General features: G+C 50.2%; 1 protein-coding gene across 1 annotated transcript; it reads left to right on the plus strand.

Moving 5' to 3' along the window:
- The first annotated feature begins 3477 nt into the window (after positions 1 to 3477).
- LOC103177233 (NACHT and WD repeat domain-containing protein 2-like) lies at positions 3478 to 15433 on the plus strand. The gene is given in 8 exon segments (XM_042334430.1): positions 3478 to 3559; positions 4819 to 4907; positions 6225 to 6341; positions 7274 to 7477; positions 9128 to 9341; positions 10495 to 11249; positions 11529 to 12105; positions 12108 to 15433. Coding segments are annotated over 8 exon segments (5250 nt in total). The 3' UTR covers positions 15320 to 15433.
- Positions 15434 to 21224: the final 5791 nt, after the last annotated feature.

A 21224-nucleotide genomic window follows, 5' to 3' on the forward strand; every position in this document is an offset into this window, starting at 1 on the left:
GTTTTGAATGAGTAAATGGTTTTACTCTTCCTTCTGCTTATCAACACCTGTGTGTCAGCCTGGCTCAGTTGGAAGAACTCTCGCTTCGTGAGTCAGAAAGTTGTGGGTTTAAGTTATTGTCAGGATTTGGAATCCATATAGTTTATGCTGACACTCGTCCAGTGCACTGCTGAGAAGCGCCACATTGTTGGAGGTGACGTCCTTCGGATGAGGCATTGAAATAAGGATAATGGAGAACACACAATAAAAACAGAAGTCGCTGGGAACACTCAGCAGATCAGGCAGCATCTACAGAGAGGAAAGTGAGTTAACGTTTCAGGTTGATAACCTTTCATCCGGTCATCAACCCCAAATGTTTACCCTGCATGAAGAGCACTATATAAATGCAAGTTGTTTCTTTGGAACATCCTTTTGACGTGAAAAGCTCTATTGTAAGGGTTATTTACATTTACATTACCCCTCCAATCCAGTTTCCGTGCCGCCCACAGCACAGAGACCGCCCCGGTCAAAGTGACAAATTACATTCTGTCCATCTGCGACCAGGGCTCCCTCTGCCTCCTCGTCCTCTCTGCTGCTTTCGACAATGTTGACCACTCTATTCCCATCCACCGCCTCTCCTCAACCTCCACGGTGCTGTCCTTGATTGGTTCAGATCATATCTCTCACACCGACTGCACTTTATCTCCTCAAACGGCTTCTCCTCTAGCCCCCGGACCGTATCGTGCAGCGTTCCTCAGGACTGTCCTTGGTCCCCTCTTCAACATCTATATGCTTCCTCTTGGTGACATCATCCGCAGACATGGGATCAACTTCCACATGTATGCGGATGACACCCAACTCTACCTCTCTGCCTCCACCCTTAACTCCAGGACCACTGCTGCGCTGACAGAATGTCTGTCAGACATCAAGTCCTGGATGAGGGCAAATTTTCTTAAGTTGAACGTCTGTAAGACCGAGGCTCTCCTGATTGGCTCCCGTCAGCGCCTCACCTCAGACACTGATAGCATCACCATCCATGGTTGCACACCCCACCTTGCTAAGCCAGTCCAGAACCTTGGGGTCTTGTTTGACCTTCAACTATCTTTTCTACCCCACATCCCTGCCATGACCCGCTCTGCCTTCCCCCACCTCAGCAACTTCCCCCGGCTGTGACACTGTCTCACCCCGCAGGCTGCCGAAACCCTCATACACGCTTTGATTACATCGAGCCTTGACCATGCAAACTCATTGCTTGTCGGGTTCCCCAACTTCTCCCTCCACAGGCTGCAGATCATCCAAAACTCTGCAGCCCGTGTCCTCTCCCACACCAGGCTCCGTGACCCTATCACCCCCATCCTCGCCCAACTCCACTGGCTTCCCATTACACACGGGATACAGTTCAAGATCCTGATTCTCACCTTCAAAGCCCTCCATGGACTTGCTCCCCCCTACCTCTGCGACCTCCTAAACCCCTACCACCCTGTTCGCTCCCTCTGCTCAGCGGGCTCTGGCCTGCTTCACGTACCCCACCTTGCTCACCCCACTATTGTCAAGCGGGCCATCCACCACTCTGCCCCCACCCTCTGAAACTCCATCCCGCAGTCCCTCCGCCTCACCCCCTCCCTTGCCTCCTTCAAGACCCACCTCAAGACCCTCCATTTTGACTATGCTTTCGATCTCCCTGCTTCCCCCCATCCTCCCCGATCCCGACCCCCCAGTTTGGGTCCGAAACTCTGACTGTTCAGCGCCTTGGGTACATCCTCCCGATGTGAAAGGTACTATACAAATGTAATTTTGTTGTTGTTGTTGGATTTACACAGCTTTCATGTTGTGAGGATGTCTCAAAGCACTCAACATTGTCGGATGAATTTTCAGAGAGTGGGGGCAGAATAGAATAGCTATAAACCCACCTGTGGGGCCATTAAAGCAAGTCCTTATTTACTGAGTGAAAGTAGCAATCGAGTCAGTGTGATTGAAGGAAGTCGCAGAGGCAGGGTGGGGTGACACCATGGAGGGATTTGAACATGAGAATTAGATCTTGAACTTGATTTACTGGGGGATGGGAGTGGACTGAGCGAGGGAGGTGGGGTGGGGTTACAATCTCCCATTCTGAGAATCTGTAAGTCATGGTGCGAGAAGCTGGGGCCCACCATTTATTTTTAATTTCTAGGGTTTAAACTAAGGTTTAATTTCTCAGGTTTGTGGAGTCCTGTAGCTCAGTGGTTATAGCACTCGTTTTGCAAACGAGGAACCTGGTTTGATTCCCAGTAGGGTGAAACCTTGGACAAGTTTCCTTACTCAATACTCCTGATAATAATCCCTCAAGAAAAAAATAACAATAACAATTTGGTCATTCAATCCACGACTGCTTGTGGGACGCTGCTGTGAGCAATTGGCTGCTGCGTTTCGCCCACAAATATTCAATTCACTTTACAGTATATTCTGTGAAACACTTTGAGACTTCTAGAAGACATGAAAAGCGCTATATCAAATGCAAGGATTATTATTAGAATTATTAAATTATAAATTTATCTGGAGGACTTTTGACCAGGAGACGAGAAACTTCCTTCTCATTTTCGCTAATCGTGTGGGCTTTTTAACATCATAGAAAGGTACAGCATAGTTGGAGGTCATTCAGCCCATTAAGTCTGCATTGGCTCTCAGAGCAAGCAGTTCATTCACTCCCTCCGCCCTGCCCCAAACCCCTTCAAGCCTTTATCTTTCATATGTCTGTCAACTTCCCACTTGAAACCCACAATGAACACTGCTCTACCACCTGACTTGCCAGGGCATTCCACATCCCAACTTTCAAAAGAAATCTCCTAAACTTTCTTCTTGCCCTTCTTGTGACTATCTAATATTTATATCTTTTAAGACATTGACTCCCCGATCACTGGAAGTAGCTCATTCCCTAACATGTCTGCTGGTGTTTGCTGTCTAACCCTTTCCCTGCTCTCTCCCCCCACCCCATGTACTGTGGCTTGCTATCTCACTGGAGCTCTGTACTCCATCCCTATTCCCTGCTGTATCCCAGGCAGAAGGAAGCTCAGTTACACAACTACAATTTAGAAATCATTGCATCACTTCCAGTTTGGGGAGTTTTCTGGCTGTGTATTGTATTGTAGTTGCTATTTGATGAGTTACAGTGTGGAGTTGCTGGTGATGACACTTGTGGCTGACTGCAGGAGACAGCGTGAAACCATCCACATTCCCAACAGAAGTGGGATCGTCCTTTACCAAACCAGAGGGAGGAGGGGCAGGTGCTGAGTTCTGGAGTGTATCAGCAGCACAACTTTTCAAATAGGTTGTTTTAATACTGAGCAGTTTAGCAGTGAGAAGTTAGGCTGCAAACTCGTTTCAAACCTATTGAAGTGGAATCCTGCTGTTGTTGAAAAGTGCCAGCTGCGAAAAAGCCCAGGGGTTTCCTCTTTTTTTTCCATCTCCAGATACTTTATTTGGAAGTTGCAACAAATAGACGATCGTCTCGAGCAAAAGGCTATGTCAGCCTCAAAGTTCCCTTGGGTCGCTCCCCCAGCAGCCTCCAGATGTGTGCAGATGTTCATCTGTGCTAATCCACAAGGTAAATAAATCTTGCGTATTTCGGGCTTTTCCACTGTTTAGATTGAAACGTTACATTTTTTTAAAACTCGTAGAATTTGTCTCAAATTTTTTGCAATTTTTTTTTTCGCAATTGTATTTTTAATGTTGAAAGTTTGCAGTTAAACCGGCAGTTTGCTGTCTCTGATTTGTTTTAAAGTCGGTGGATTCCTTGTTATCAGTGGCTTTAAGATCCAGATCCAGTCACACCGTGTTCGACTGCCGGAGGCAGCAGCTACACTGAGCTGTGACACGGTGTCGCCAGCAGGCGGCGCCCTGCTGTGGTGTGGAGGCTGAATCCAGTGTTGACATTTCTGTTTAAATAAACATCTTCACATAATGAACAGTGGGGCCATTCCGCTCATCCTTCTTTGTGCCATTCCTAACTGCCCTTAAAAGCACTGCCTTTATCTTAATATACAAATCCTGGTTTCCAAGTTGTTTTTCATACAAGAATGATAATCCTTGCATTTACTACAGCGCCTTTCACGTCATTGAGACGTCTCAAACCGTTTCGCAGAATATATTGAAAGTGCAGTGGCTGTGGATTTTGTGGGCAAAATGTGGCAGTCGATTGCACTCGGCAACGTCCCGCACACCGTTGTGGATTGAGTGACCGAATTATTCTTTAAAAAATGTTTTAAGCGATTGTTAGCCCTAGAAAGCAATCCGCCAATCGATTAACAACCAGATTCCTACTTACTGCGAGGTAAACAGAGGTCGTAGAATAAGGAAACGTGCGTAAGGTTTCGTCCCACCCGGGAATCAAACTCAGGTCCTCTCACTTGCTAAAGCAAACTTAAGTTTTCTTTGCTTTTTTATTTTCTCCACTGCTCACTCAGCAACTCTCTCACACCGTTTTCCCTACTTATTTCCATCTTTCTTGTCTCTCCTGGAAGTAAGTCGCCTCCTTAAGAGTAAACAGTAAGTTTACTCTTCCGCCAGGACTCTCTCCCTCCAGCAAATAACAACCTGCAACCATCACTGCAGTAGTTAAAATGGTGGATTTTGTGCTTAAACCGCTTTGAGATGTCCTTTCGACGTAAAAGGTGTTATATAAATGTAAATTGTATCATATTGATGGGGAGGACGGGCATTGAAATGTCCCCAGTGTCTGGGGATCCTTCCATTATACTGTTACCATCAGCATTTTGCAGTTCCTAATGTTGTGTAAATCTTCATGCTACCAGTGTTAGAGCATTGCAATGCTCTTGCAGTTCAATTCAATCCTTTATTTTTCAGGTAGTGAAAAACATAGGAAAGCACTGCGGGAGAGAGTTTGTCCCAAGCTTCGAGAACACTGCAGAAACAAGCACGGCCTGGAATTCCAGGTAATCATCAACAGCAGCCTGGGCTGTGCTGGGTGTCAGTCTGGCTCAACTGGTAGCGCTCTCGCCTCCACATAAGAACACAAGAAATAGGAGCAGGAGTAGGCCATTCGGTCTCTCGAGCCTTTAATTTAATAAGATCATGGCTGATCTTCTAACCTAATTCCATTTACCTGCTCTATCCAAAATCATGGCCTTGCTCCCTCTTACCTCGTTGACCTCCTAACCCCTACCTGCTCGCTGCCTTCGCTCAGCGGGCTCTGGCCTGCTTCTCGTCCCGCCTTGCTCACCCCACTATTGGCCTTCTGCCACTCTGCCCCCACCCTCTGGAACTCCATCCCACAGTCCCTGTCTCGCCCCCTCCTTTGCCACCTTCAAGACCCATCTCAAGACCCTTTTCTTAAACCATGCCTTCGATCTCCGCTTCCCCCCCTGCCCTCCACACACCCCGACCCCCAGCTCGGGTCCGAAACTCTGTCTGTCCAGCGCTTTAGGACGTCCTCCCAACATGAAAAGAGGTGTTCTTCCAGCGTCCCAGCCCACAATCTCCCAGGTAAAATAGATCACTCACTTCATGGCTGTTTGTGGAACATTGCTGTGTGGAAATATCATTCACCTGCAGACACAGTCACTCTATTTTATAATAATTCCTGTGAAGAGCATTGAGACATTTCAGTGACGTGATATGACGCTATATCCAATGCATGAATAATTATTAGAAATTCCTTCCAACTTTGCCAGACAATGCTCTCAATGGCAAAGCTGTGTGCTTTTACTTGTTAAACTACTAGGAATAGCCCAACGTGCACCTAAGACTCACTGGAATGAGGTAAGCAGGGTGTGTACATTCCATTCCAGTCACACGGAAATCTTCCATTGTGTGTGTGTGTGGCACATATATGTGAAAAGTCTGGTTTGGATATGTCAAGCACGATAACGGGTTCAACAACAAGATTCCATTTATAGAGCGCCTTTCACGTCGGGAGGACGTCCCAAAGCGCTGGACAGTTGGGTCAGGACCCGAGCAGGGGGGAAATGGTCAGGGGGAGGGGAGGGAAGGGAGGGGGCGAGGACGGGGTAGAGAGTTGAGAGGGGAACTGAAGGCACGGTCAAAGAGAAAGGTCTTGAGACCGGCCTTGAAGGAGGAAAGGGAGGAAGCGAGGTGTTCACAAAGGTCAGACATTCCGGCTAAGCAAGAAAATGTTTTACCTGTTGTAGATTTGGCAGCTAATCAGCACAGCAATGTGCTCGCCTTTGCTCTCTTTGTGAACAGTTGTTGTTATTTCTGCCTGTGTCTAACACCGGGTGTTAAATTCACAGGCAATTGATGCATATGAGGGAGTAGATCCAGATGATGTCCTGGATTCTGATGTCCGGAAGCTGAGGATTAAGGTGCTGCAGGAATGTATACAGTCATCTGCCGGGCCCTGCTTCGTGGTGAGTGATCAGAGGCTAGAAACTGTGGTGGGTGTGGGGGGGGTTAATAATAATAATCCTTGCATTTGATATAGCACCTTAACACATCGAGGTGTCTGAATGCACTTCACAGAATATACTGTAAAGTGAATTGACTGTATATTTTGTGAGCAAAGAGGCAGCCAATTGCACACAGCAGTGTCCCACAAACAGCTATATCAAATGCAAGCATTATTGTTATCATCATAGAATTGTACAGCACAAAGAGGCCATTCGGCCCATCGAGTCTGTGCCGGCTCTTTGAAAAGAGCAATGTAATGTCAATCCCACTCCCCAGCCCTTTCCCCATAACCCTGCAAACCTGTCCTCCTCAAATACCCGTCCACCGCGTCTTTAAAAGTTGTTATCGAATCGGCCTCGACCGCCCTTTCAGGCAATGCGTTCCAGATTCGAACAACTCGCTGCGTGAACAAATTTCTTCTCACCTCCCCTCGGCTTCTTTTAGAGATTATTTTAAATCTGTGACGAGTCACCGACACACCCACCAGTGGGAACTTTCCAACCTATCAAATCCCCTTATGCTTTTGAAGACCTCTATTAGGTCTCCTCGTAACCTTCTCTGCTCCAATGAGAATAACCCCGGCCTCTCCAGCCTTTCCTCATAATCAAGGTCCCTCATTCCTGGTACCATTCTTGTAAATCTCCTCTGCACCCTTTCCAATGCCTTAACATCCTTCCTACAGTGTGGTGCCCAGAAGTGGGCGCAGTATTCTAACTGAGGCCTAACCAGTGTTTTATAATAGGTTAATCATAACCTCTTGTACTCTATGCCCCTATTTATAAAGCCATTAACATTATTTATTACTATTATTAAACTCTGGGTATCTCATCACAATACTGTGGATTTTGCTGCCATTGGTTATTAATCATAATTATGGTGTCATTTGTGTCAGGCGTTAATAGGGGAAGAGCCCGGCAACACCAGTCTACCTGGAGAAATTGAAACGAGTGAGTTTGAGATGATTCTCCGCAGCTCCCAGAATGAAGGCCTGAGCACCGGGGTCCTGGAGGAATGGTACAGGCGAGATGAGAATGCACTCCCACCCATCTATTACCTCCAGGGGAAAGCTGAGGTCCTCCCCCACTACTATGATGAGGTGCGTTTTCTGGGATGCTCAGTGTGTACTGAACTCCGTGTGCACTTGGTGCCTGAGTTGAGGATCGGGGGTGCTTGAGAAGTGGCATAGAGGAGGGAGGGCTTGGGTTACTGCTATCGGCACTGAGACAAATGGTTCTCAATATTACTTCAACTCACATCCTCCGCTCATCAGCTGTGCATGTCTCCCCCCCACACCTCCGCTCCACAATCAGTGACTGAGGGTTCAGATTCTAAGCCCTAACCTCTCAAACTCCCTTCCTCTATCTGTCTTCAAATCCCACTTCACAATCTATCTCTTTGACAGGTCCAATGGTCACCACCATCTCCTCTGCCTTCTCCCCTTTCCCTTCTCCCTCGCTGGGTGCCCACCGCTGACGTTATGATAATTGCCCACAAAATACAGTCAATCCACTTTACAGTATTTTTCTGGCTTTTGAGACATCTTGTAAGTTTCTGTGTTCCTCACAATGTAATACGAGACTGATGAGCGGGATCTCGAATTGACGTTAGTACTTTATACAAAAACTTGCATTTATATAGTGCCCTTCATGTTGGGTAGTGTCCCTGAGCGCTTAATAATGGTGAAGTCTGACCCAGAGCCAGGACAGAGAGGGAGGGGAAGGTAACTGTAGGCACAAAATGGAAGAACTTTAGGCGGGATTTGAAAGCGGGAAGGAGGCAAGGTGGAAGGATTGGGGGAAGAGAGTTCCAGAGCTTCAGGCCGTATTGACTGAAAGCGTGACCGCCGATGGTGGACAGGAGGGGGGAGGGATGAACAGGAGGCCGGAGCTGGCCAAGCGGATGGTGAAGTGGGGGGCTGAGCAAGTTGGAAAGGTAGGGAGGCACGAGGGCACGAAGGGATTTGAAAACAAGAGAGGATCTTTAAGTGAATCCGTTCGGAAATTGGGAGCCAGTGCAGCCTGGCAAGGACTGGTGTGATGGTCGTCCAGAGTTTTGTGCGGGTTAGTATCCGGGCGGCGGAGTTCTGAATTAATTGTATTTTACGTATGGTGGAACTGGGGAGTCCAGGGAGAGTTGGTTGGCTCTTCCCAGTCCTCTTCTCTGATGCCTCCTGAATCACATAGCCACTTTCGTCAATCAAAAGTAACATTGATATGCTGTGGCACTGTACATGTAACTGGTACTCATGGTTCAGATACGAGGGAGATCAAATCCTTCCTCTGGGAGAGGTGGCGACTGCTCAGCATACACTGATCATGTGTTGACGGATGATCTTTCAGTGGCTGCATCTTGATCTCTTACCGATGATTTGTGTTCACTACTTTTATAGCATTTTCTCATGCCAGGTCTTACTTTTTCACAGAAACTCTTCACATGATCAGTTTGTTCTGGATTGTTTTTAATCCCCTTACTGTACGTAAGGGTGTAAGGAGTATAATGTAAAATAATAAATAAATAATTCTTGCATTTGATATAGCGCCTTATCATGTCTTCAAGAAGTCTCAAAATTTGTGGGCAAAAGCAGCAGCCAATTGTGCACAGCAGTGTCACACAAACAGTTGCCGACAAAATTATTATTTTTGTATTACCATTTTTATTACTAATGTGCCCCGGTCTGAGTCGCAAAGGGTGCTATGTAAATAAAAGTGGTTGTTGTTATAACAGCTGTGGATTTTGAAACTGGTGATTGAACTCTAAGGAGAGCAAACAATCAATCTCATGCGCGGTTAATGTGAAGAGTTTTGTTTTAAACCAGAGGGACCGGGCATCGAGGGAGCTGGCTCGTGCCGTGTGGCTCAGCAACTACAGGGAAATGAAGGCAATCTTCAGCACAACAGTCAGGATGTGTGTGGAAGATGGAACGATGGGCTCAGAGCAAGCTCGCAAGTACTTCACCACCGGTAAAAGAACTTGCCTCACCATCCCACCTTCGAGCAAAGGAACTTACTTTGTGTTACAAGGGTCACTGTGCAGCATAGTGGGACTAGTACTCCGGGACACCTTCCTCCATGAGGGGCACTATACAAAGGCAAGTTGTTGTTGTTTTGGCTGCTGCAACATAGGCAGACACAGCAGCTGATCACTGCCAGCAACAATAATAATTCAGGAATCCTGTTAAGAAACAAGTGAAAGTTACACTCCCCTCACCCCATATGGAATCCATATGTGTTAAGACTGTTGGGAAAAACAAATCATACTGCCTGGCACTTCTGTACGATTCCTAAAATCGGTCTTTCGCTTCATGGCCGTTTGTGGGATATTGCTGTGCACAAATTGTCTGCTATATTTACCCACAAAATATTGTCACTACTTTACGGTATAACCTGTGAAGTACTTTGAGATGTCCTCTTGACATAAAAGGCACTATATCAACTCTAAGGATTATTAGAGCACTCATCTCGCAAGCGAGAGTTCGATTCTCGGCAGGGCAAAATGTTGAGCAAGATTCTTTACTCCACACACCTGTTTACCTAGCAGTAGGAATCCGGTTGTTAGTCAATGGGCAGATCACTTTTCCAGGGGTAATAATTCCTTAAAAAAAAACCTTAAAAAAGAAATAATTTGGTCACTCAATCCACGACTGTCTGTTGGACTCTGCTATGTGCAATTGGCTGCCGTGTTTTACCCACAAAATATACAGTCAATTCACTTTACAGTATATTCCGTGAAGCGCTTTGAGAAGTCTCGAAGACAATGATAAGGCTCTATACCAAATGCAAAGATTATTATTATACAAAAAGAAAGTGCCTTCTTTCTTACAAATGTAGTGCAGGAATTAAGGCAGTTTAACATTAGTAGCTTCTAAAACAAAACCTTACCCTGCTCAGATTTGTTGTAAAGCTCAGAGACGCTATCCTACATCAAAGGAGCGAGATAAATGCAAGTTGATGTTTTGGGACAGCGAGTCGGCGTAAATGCTCAGTTGGTAGCGCTCGTCTCCGGGCAGAAGGTTGCCTCTTCAGGCCTCCATGGTGGGGCTTGTGCTCCAAGTCCAGGTTGATTTGGAGCTGGAGTTGTTGTAAAAAATCTAACTTGTAGTTCTGTCTGTGGCAGCTCTTGAAGAGGAGTTGCTCTACGCTTTGGTAAACCGCCAGCCCAGCATTGTGCAAAACAGCATCTGCTATATTTTTAAAACGCCGCAGATCACTCACCATTTGGAGCAGATCGCGAAGGGTCTGGCGAGAGGAGCCGGCATAGAGGAGTGGTCGGGAAGCGAGGCCCAGACGTTTGCTAACCACCGCAGGCTTCGGGATGAGCTTCTGCCCTCTCTGGTCTCCTCAGGCCTGCACCTCTACACCTCCATGCTGCCCAGCCCCCGTCATGGAGATTGCAAGGAGCAGATGGAACAAGAGTACATGGAAGGCCTTTGCAGTCAGTTTTACAGCGACTCAGTGAGACTGATCGATCGCAGCAACGTACAGAGGTCTGCCGAGGTCCACAGTGCGACGGATGAAGCAATGGAATATCTACCCGTGTGCGACCCTCATCCCAGCCTGTGGGAATACCAATGGGAAGAGGTGGAGCAGGTTAAAGACTACATCGTTGGGAAGCAATCGGCCGCCCCTCTTCTCATCATAGGGAGACCCTGCACTGGAAAGACTCTCCTCTTAACAGCTTGCGCCAAGCAGGTGTTGCATTTAACTTTACTGTTCTTCCGATCACCCCTGCCCCTTCCACATCACGTGCGGACAGCACCAGAAATGAGCGGTTACCACTGTGGGGTAGACTTGAAAGATGGGTGGGCTAAAGAAATGGTTGTTAGAGATAGCTTCTGCGCTGAAAAATCCCGATTCTGTAAATATTTAATGGCTTGATATGCAGGTTGCCCCACGCTGCCTCTATGACCTCCTACAACCCCGTCCGCTTCTTTCGCTCAGCGAACACCGTCCTGCTTCACGTTTCTCTCCTCCACCCGTTCCAAAATTGGCAGAGGGGCTTTCAACCATTCTCCGCCACCCTCTATGAAACCCCTTCTCAGAATTCCTCTAAATCCCCAGCTAGAAGGGTTGAGCACTTTGAGAAATCCTCCCAACATGAAAGCTGCAATGTAAACCTAAACTGCCCTGTATCAATGCGATTTCTTTCAGATGTGTTCCTGGCTGAATGACTGTGATCCTGTGCCTGTGCTTCGTTTCCTGTCCTCTGCAGGGGTGGTTCCGTGCTTCTCAGAGATCATGACAGGGATGTGTCAACAAATAGCTCAAAGCTACAAAAAACCCACGCCCCTGCCTTTCCGCGATGCTGAAGGAATGAAGGACTGTTTTGCCAGCCTTCTGGCAGCGTCGACCGAGCAACGTCCCCTAATTATAATAATAGATGCCATTGACCAGATCTCTGAGGCTGTCAGTGACAGAACCTTGTGGTGGTTTCCTAAGCTTCTACCACCCTTTGTCAGGTTAATCATTTCTGCGGCTCCTAAAAAGTTTGGCCTTGTAGAGAGATTCAGGACTTTTTATCCAAACGCAATGACTTATGTTGAGCTGAAGCCAAGGCAGAGGAAAGAATGCAACAAGATTCTCACACAGAGCCTACACTCTTCCAACCGAAGGATCAGCTCTGGGCAGCAGGTATACGTGAACGCAGCCCTAGTCCAATGCACCCTGCCACTCTTTGTCACCTTGCTTCACAATGAACTTCTTTGTTGGAGGTCTCATGTGGACGTCAATGGCAGACTTTGGGAACAGGAGTTCATGACAGTATTGAGCGCTTGCTCCAAAGGCTTGAGGAGAAACACGGGGAAATTCTGGTTTCCAGAGCTTTGGGTTATGTAACACTTGCAAACTCGGGGCTCAGCGAGGCTGAACTTCTGGACATTTTGTCACTTGACAATTCTGTTTTACAATATTTTTGGCCCCAAAATGGCACTCCAGCCTCGGCGAAGGTGCCGTACTATGCCCTGGCGAGGCTGTGGCTTGACCTGCATGGGTTTTTGGCGGGAAGGATGTGTGGGGGAGTGAAACTGCTGCGTTGGACGAGCAGGCACTTTTCGCTTGTGATCCGCAGGCGCTACCTGAGGGATGAAGGAATGGTGCAGGAAATGCACGGCACCGTAGCAGAGTACTTTGGTGGCCGGTGGGCTAATGGGAGAGGAAAGCCAATGCTCGAAATGCAAGAGTCTCGCGAGCCGGCAACAGATCTACCAAAATGTTGTCCGCCATCCCCGGGATCAAAAGTTTCCGGGAAGGTGTACATCGACAGGCAGCAGCCCTCACAACCGTGGCTCTTCACTGCCCGTTTCCCCAACTCTTCTCTGATCTTCCCGAACCACAGAAAAGCGATGGAGCTGCCTTTCCACCTCAAGAAAAGCAGGAGGCTAGAAGACCTCTACAGTGAAGTCATGTCCTCTTTTGAAGCCCATTGGGCAATGACTAAAGCCGGCCTGTTGGCTGCCCTGATAACGGAACTGGATGACAACACTTGGACTGTAAACCGAAGGGAGATGAGGTTCCTATCGAGCATTTTGAAAAAGGCCAATTGTTTACTCCGGTGGTCCCCGGACGAGTTGCCATCCCTCATCCAGACCATGGTCCTACCCTTTGTGGAGTGTTTCCCACAGCTGGACAGCTTCCTGAAGCAAGCTTACACAGGTGGCCTGGAACATTCCGCAATTGCAGTGCTGCGGAGCCCTGTAGCAACCGTACCCAGAGTACAAGCTGCCTTGTGCAGCTCAGCTGCAGCCACTGATATCATAGAAACTCAGCTCCACTCTCTGGTTCTCGCGGCCTTGGAAGACGGCTCTGTGTTTGCCTGGGACCTGGAGGCTCAAGGCCTCTGGGAGCAACTCAACACGAAGGGAGTCAAAGTCACGAGAGTCGGATTGTCTGAGGACGACCAATTCCTGGCTCTCGCGACCGCCCGGGGCACCGTCCTGGTGTATGACTTCGCGCTGACGTCCCTGCTTTATGAAGTCGAAGTGAGGAGAAGCGTCGACGGTAGCGAACCGCTGCCGCCGCGCCTCGACTTTGCCCTGTGCGGCGCGGTTGGCCTGGTTTGGTCCGAGAAGTGCACGCGGGTGAGGGTCTTGGACCTGGCGTCCGGTTGCTGGGCCGGCGAGGACCTCCGCTGCCACCACGAGGTCGAGTGCCTCTCCTTTTCCGACGACAGACGGTACGCGCTGTGCGGGCAGCGGACGGGCGCGGTCACCGTCTTCGACCTGCGCGACGGTTTCCCGGTGGCCACCGTCTGCCCGCCCGAGCGGCCCGGGATCCCGGTGCATTCCGCCTTCCTGCCCTCGTCCGGCGAGGAGATGTGCGTGGTGGACAGGATCGGGAACGTGTGGGTGTGGGCGCTGGGAGCGGGGCGCGAGGAGCCGCCGCGGCTGCTGGAGGAGCATCTGCGCGCGGAAGGCGACGACGAGCTGCTCAGCGTCGAGCTCTCCCGCCGCTGCCTCCTGCTGTGCCGGGCGTCGCGCGTGGAGCTGTGGGACACCCTGAGCTGGGACCCGCCGGCGCAGTTCAAAGCCCCTCGGAACGGCCGCTTCGCCCGGGCGCTGCTGTCCCGAAACGCCGACGCGATCGTGGCCGCCGTCGAAGCCTCTCAGTCCTTGTTCGTGTGGCGGAGGGAAAGCGGGCGGTGCGTCCTCATGCTCGAGAACCGGCCGGGCGCCGTGCTCGCGCTCACCAAATGCCGCGCGCGGAAGGCCCTGGTGTCGCTCACCTCGCGAGGGTACCTGACGGCCTGGGATCTGGACTGCGTGGACCAGGCCGCGGCCACGGCCGCGACGGAGAGGCCGGTCCAAGCCCTGCTGCTGTCGCCCGGGGGCGAGCACTTCTACGCGGCCGACGGCACCAGCGTCGTGTACAAGTGGTCTCTGACCCCCTGCCGCGTCCGGGGCACCTTCAGGCACGCCGAGCGGGTGCAGCATTGCTCCCTCGCCGCCGCGGGCGAGCTGCTGGTCTCGGCGGACGAGGCCGGAGACCTGTACGTGTGGGACACGGGCCGCGGGCTGAACCTGCAGCGGATCCGGGGCGGGGGCCGCGTGACGCAGCTGACGGTCGCGCCCAACGGCCGCTCGGCCGTCTCGCTCGGCCCCGCTCGCGCCGCCAGGGTGTGGAAGCTTCCCGAAGGGCACGTGGTGTGCGAGGTCCGCGCGCGCCTGCGCAGGGCCGTCATCAGCCCCGCGAGCACCTTCCTCCTGGGGCTCGAGCGGCCGCGGCTGCTGCTCGCCGTCAGCCTGTGGTCGGGGGGCGCGGCCAAGAGCCTCGCGAGTCCCGACGCCTCGGAGATCGTGGCCTTCCGGGCGCTGCCCGAGCATCCCGACTACGTGCTGTTGGTCACGGCCGCCGGCAGCCTCTACACCTGGAACATGGCGGAGGACAGCCTGTGCCGGCAGCTCCGGCTGCCCGTCAACGTCTCCCGGCAACTGGACGACTTTCAGGTGTGCGCCGCCGGGCGGACGGCCGTGCTGTCCGTGGTGGGCCAGGACATCCACGTGCTGAACCTCCTGAGCGGTCGGCTGTGCGTCATCGGCACCCGAGGCGCCATCTCCCACCAGCGGCTGACCAGAGACGGCAGGTACGTGATCTACGTCTGCGACGGCGATCCCTGCGGCCTCTGCCGCCGCCTTCACGCCAGCGCCGTCCTCAACGCCGTGCGGCTGACCGACGGCAAGAGGGTCGGCAGCTGCCGCCTCTGCAAAGCCCCCCGCTGCCTGGCCCTGTCCGAGGAGCCCGACCTCGATGTGTTTGTGGGCTTCGAAGACGGGAGCGTCGGGGTGTACGCGGTTGTTGACCAGCACGACGCTAAAAGCGGGATCAACGGTCGAGTAATGGGCCAAGTGGCCAACCAAGATGGCGCCCCCCCAGGGACTGAAGGACATTTCCTGTGTAAGGCCGCGCCTAACGCCGTGTGGTCAGATATCCCCCACCATGAACACTGACAGGGACTCTCTCCTGCACCTCGCCCGGTTAGGGGAGGGAGGCGAGGGGAGGTAAGGGAGGAGCCAGAAATTTCCTGTTCTTCTATTTCTGTTAGCAAATAATACAATAATAATCCTTGCATTTGATATAGCGCCGTCTCATGTCTTTGAGGCGTCTCAAAGCGCTTCGGTATCTCGGGATACAATATATAATTTGGGACATAACATGTCATGCGACTGCCAGGTTGGTGGATGGTCGAACTGGATAGACTTTGGTCTTCATTCGCCCGATGATTTGTATGTTCTTTGTATGTTGTACGCTGAAACTCTGGTCCACGCCTTTATCACCTCAAGGCTGGACTATGGGAACGCTCTCCTCGTCGGCCTTCCCGGCACCTCCGTCCACACTGCAGGTCATTCAAAACTCTGCAGCTCATGTACTGTCCCGCACCAGACACCGCGACCACATCACTCCCACCCTCGCTCGCCTCCACTGGCTCCCCATCCCTCAGAGGATCGAATTCAATATCCTCATCCTCACCTACAAGGCCATTCATGGCCTCGCTCCCTCCTACCTCTCCGACCTACTATCCCCCTACTTACTTGCCCATACCCTCCATTCCTCTGGCTCCGGTCTGCTCCACATCCCGCGCCCCATTCGCCCTACCATCGGTGGCCGGGCCTTCAGCCTCTCAGCCCCGAGGCTCTGGAACTCTATCCCCCAGTGCCTTCGCCGCTTCCTCCCTTTCCTCCTTCAAGGCCGGTCTCAAGACCTTTCTCTTCGACCGTGCCTTCAGCTCCCCTCTCGACTCTCTACCCCCTCCTCGCTCCCTCCCTTCCCTCCCCCTGACCATTTCCCCCCTGCTCGGGTCCTGACCCAACTGTCCAGCGCCTTGGGACGTCCTCCCGACGTGAAAGGCACTCTATAAATGAAATCTTGTTGTTGTTGTTCTCAGATTCCACTCCTGAAATCTCTTTTTCTCTCTCCCTCCTTTTCTCCCTCTCTCCCTCTATGTTTTTCTTTTTCCTATCTCTTTTCTCCGTGCCTCTCACTCTTCCTCTTTTTCTCTTCTCTCCACTCTCTCTCACTCTCCGTAAATTGCTCTTAGCCCGTAAAACATTTTGTTTTACGATACAAATCAAATTTACAATTATATAGAACCAGATAAACCAGCTTTGGAACTGGGGCTGAGTTTGAAGAAGCTTGCGGAATTCTACAACCATAAATTTTAAGGAAAAATCGTCTCACTGGCTGCAATTAGATGGGAATTTGGGGCCTTTGATGCCCTCTTCCTGGTCACGGGCCAGTGAACAAGAGCAGTAAAGCTGGCTCATTTCCCCCATCTGCCCAAAACAAGTAAAAGTTTATCAGGATTGACGTGAATTGTAGCATTCCCAACACAGACCTACTGCACATTCCCCGACACCTCAGTGCCTCCATCGACAACTGTGCCTTCAGCCATTATATTGTTTTCCAACGTCCATCACCTCCTCCGTGCACCCCTTCAAGCCCCCTCTATCCTCACATCAAACTCCCAAGTGCGAGAGATCCTAAACTTCTTCGCCACAAAGATTGAAAAGATCCACTTGGCTAGATTATGCTCTCCCCCACTCACCCCCCCTCCCATGTCCCCTTCCACCCCACCCAGATCATCCACATCGCTTTCTCCCTCCAGCACAGCTCCCGCCACTCCCCCCTCCTTACACTCCTTTGCCCCCATTTCTCCCTCCCTCACAACCACCCAAATGAAGTTCACCACCTGCTGCCTCGACCCCCTCCCCACCCAGCTGCTGGTCACTCAACTCCCGCTTGCTGGCCGACAGGCTCTGTTTCACTGCTGAAAACCTTTGTTATCGCACCCCTCTTCAAAAAACCCACTGCCCGGTCACCTGTGGGGTACCCCAGGGCTCCATCCTTGGCCTCTCCTTTTCCTTATCTATGTGCTCCCTCTGGGCGATGTCATCCACAGACACGGGACGGGGTAAATTTTCACATGTATGCGGATGACACACAAATCGACTTTGCCTCCTCCAATACCAACTCCAGGTCCGCCAATGTTCCATCAGCTTGTCTGACAGACATCAGGACCTGGATGAGTGCAAACTTTCTGCAGCTGAATGTGAACAAGATGGAAGCCATACTCTTTGGCTCCCATCAAAATTTTCACTCCTGCGGATCTGAATTCCTCAACCTTCCTGGGCTCTCCCTCACACTCAGTGAACCAGTGCGCAATCTAGGCGTCCAGTTTGACCCCCAGCTGTCCTTCCTCCTCCACATCCGGTCTTTGACCAAGACCACCTTCTTCCACCTCTGTCACATTGCCCGCCTCCGACTGTACCTTTCCCCAAATGCAACCGAAACCTCATGCATGCGTTTGTCATCTCTCGCCTGGATTACTCAAACGCACTCCTCGCCGGTCTCCCCAGCTCCACTATTCAAAAGATCCAGCTCATTCAGAACTCTGTCACCTGCATACTTACCCAGACCAAACTCCGTACCCACATCTCACCAGTTCTGGCCAGGCTCCACTGACGTCTCCTTCAATCCCTCCGTCTTGCTCTCTCTCTCCCCTTTTGTCAAGTTCAGTCTAAAAACCTTCCTCTTCAACCGTGCTTATGATCCCCTCCCCCCCGGCTCAGAGTCAGGCTTCACCACTATAAAAACGCTCTTGAGAGGGCGTGGAGGGCTCTATAAGTACAAATGGTTGTTGAATGCCTCTAACCTCTGAAACTCCTTGCCTCAAGCTCTCTGCCTTGCCCCCTCTTTATTTTTCTTCACGTGGTGGAGAAGAGAATTGAAGGGTGTGGGACGGAGTAAGGAATGGGTCAAGACTTGTGTAAAGTATAAGCACTGACACAGACTGTTTGGGCCAAATGGCCTCTTTCCGTGCTGTATGTTCTTTGTAAATCCCCATTCATATGACATGGTTTCCCCATTGAGCTTGACGGTAGAGAAATACTTGAATTTAAGACCATCAATGTTGTTATTCCTGCCTGCAAATGCACAGTCACTATTTACCGTAAATCCAGTGGCATGCTTTCAGACGTGCCGGTGACATTCGCTAAATCGAATTAATACATATGAGATAATTACATTATTCTTTTGTATTGTATCGGGTTATGCATACATGTTCTGTCTACCTTCATGATCGTGATAGTATTTTTCATTAAAAATAATTAAACAAATTTACTTTTCTTTCCCAGTTTTCTCCCTTCTTTTGAAGGTTGTGATTTGTGCTACAAAAAATCTGTGTCCTTTTCATGCGACGGTTGCTGTATATAATAATCAGCTTGGCTCAGTCGGTCATACTCTTGCCTCTGAGAGACTCAGAGATTGTAGGTTCAAGTCTCAAATCAGGAGTTAAATTCGTAGTTCAGGCTGATGCTTCAGTGTGATATTAGGGAAAATTTAGCATTGTCAAGGTGCTGTTTGGATGAGGCATCACACCACACCAAGTTCCTGTCTGCATGTTCTTCAAATAGAAATTAAAAGTCCCATCATAAAAACAGAAGTCGCTGGGAACACGCAGCAGGTCAGGCAGCATCTATCGAGAGGAAAATGAGTTGACGTTTCAGGTCGATGACCTTTTATCAGAACTGGGGGATGTTGGAAGGGAGCAGATTATAAGGACAAGCAGAGAAGGGGGTGGGGAAACAAAGACAAAGGAAACATGTAGGTGGAGGACAGAAGATGACGAGATCAGAGGTGTTGATGGTGCCAGACAAAAGAAGGCAATAGTGGGAGATTTTAGAGGAAAGGTCATGGACCTGAAACGTTAACTAATTTTCCTCCAAAACTGTCCTTTCTCCCTCACATCTGCGCCATGACCGGCACTGCCTACCACCACCTCCGCAACATTTCCAGACTCCGCCACTGCCTCACCCCTCAGGCTGCCGAAACCCTCACCCACACATTCTTCACATCAAGGCTCGATTACGGAAACTCCCTCCTCGTCGGCCTTCCCAACTCTTCTCCTCACAAGCTGCAGATCATCCAAAACTCTGCAGCTCGTGTACTCTCACGCACCAAGTCCACGAGCCCATCACTCCCACCCTCACCCGACTCCACTGGCTCCTCATTCCCCAGAGGACAGAATTGGGAACGGGAATGGTGCAAGTGCAAATAGTCTCATGCTCTGCCTCCTTATAAAGCAGGTTTTGAGGAAAGTTGTTATCTGGAAAATCAGGATCATCATGAGAACTGGATAAGGAGGAGAAGGATAATGAAGTGGGAAGCCAGACAGATACCTAACCTCTCCATAACCACAGGATCACATGGTTATCAAACACTCAGAACTGTGTCCTTGTCTGTCCACATCCGCATCCACAGAGCATCTGATTACATCTCGCCTCTCTGGGATGTGAGGTGTAATCAATGGGAGGATATTATACTAATAATAATTTATAATATTATAGAGGGCTGGCTTAATTCTGACATTCCATTGCCAAACATGTGACTTTGGAACCAGTTCAGCTCCAAGGAGACCTCACCAACCTCCAATTCACTTTACAGTACAATAGAAACTCAGTTTGCGGTCACCTCGGTAATTCAGCCACCTCAAACTTGTGGGCACATTTTCAGTCTCTTTCACTGTCTATGCTAAAAGATAGGCTGTCTGCTTCAGTAAACCGGGCACTTCACTATTCAGGTCAACGGTCATTGATTGCGACCACTACAAGCACCCTCTTCCCTTACAAACATCCCCCTTCCACTACTAACGTGCATGCAGTGCACTTGGCCTCGGGCTTCTCGCGCTGTTCGCTCGATGGTGCTAGTGTGGGTGGAGTGGGCTTCAGTCGTGCATGTGCGGCATGGGGAGTGTTGGGATCGCGGAAGCAGCATGAGCGGAAAATCGACTTTGCTTGGCGCAAGCGGCCTAACCTGAGCTCCTGAGGCCAGTTCTTGGTAAGTGCTTTATTCATAGCATATGGTTTGTGAGTACATCGCTTTAGTGACCGTTGACAAATATTATAAACATGCCACCAGGGGAGCAGTTGTCCTTACGTGAGAGAGTAGACTTGATCAAGAACAATGAGGGCAAAAGTCATAGACAGTTAGCTGTGATCTATGGCATTGGCAGAACACAGGTTAGTTGCATTCTCAAAAGGGAGCACTCAGCTTTGCAGCTTCACTTGGCCAGACTGGCTTCATGGCATCAAATGGCTGGCTTGGCTATTTCACGTCCAAGCACAACATTGGGTCTGCAATTGTGTGCTGGTGTGCTGGGAGACGTTTGGCCTGCTATTGTTGGCAACTGGAAGGAGAAACTCCCTGAGACAGCTGGCTCTGCACCCAAGGATATCTTTAACATGGATGAATCTGGTTGTTTTTAGGGCTCTCCATGACAGGAGCCTTGCAGTTTGTGGTGATGGCGGTACTGGTGGGAAGAAATCCAAAGACCTCATCACCATGTCTTTGAGTCAACATGGAGGGAGATTTTGAATGGGCAATTGTGATAGGGAAGGTTGCCAAGCCCCATGCCTTTAGGAATTTGAACATCAAGATTCAGCTTCCCGTCAAATGGTACAGCAACAAAAAGGCATGGATGACAAGTGCCATTTTTACAGAGTGGCTTCAGACCTTCATGTGGGAACAGGGCAGGCGTGTGCTGCTGTTTCTGGACAATGCCCAGCTCACCCTCACATCATTTCTACTCTTAAGCAAAGTCAAGTTAGTGTTTTTCCAGCTACCACCACATCCATTCTCTAGCCCCTTGGTATCATCAAGAATGTCAAGATGCACTACAGGATGAGACTCCTACGCATGGTTCTTGGAGAGATGGTCAAAAGTGTGCAGGCTTCACAAGTGGCCAAATCCATGAATGTTCTTCATGCAGTCACCTGGATTCATTCAGCAGTCAATATGGTGCGTAGATCAACAGTGCAGAAGTGCTTTGCCAAGGCTGGCTTTCGTGTGGATGAGCCT

The sequence above is a fragment of the Callorhinchus milii genome, unplaced genomic scaffold, assembly GCF_018977255.1.
Source record: "Callorhinchus milii isolate IMCB2004 unplaced genomic scaffold, IMCB_Cmil_1.0 Scaffold4, whole genome shotgun sequence".
In the NCBI taxonomy this organism is placed as follows: domain Eukaryota; kingdom Metazoa; phylum Chordata; class Chondrichthyes; order Chimaeriformes; family Callorhinchidae; genus Callorhinchus; species Callorhinchus milii.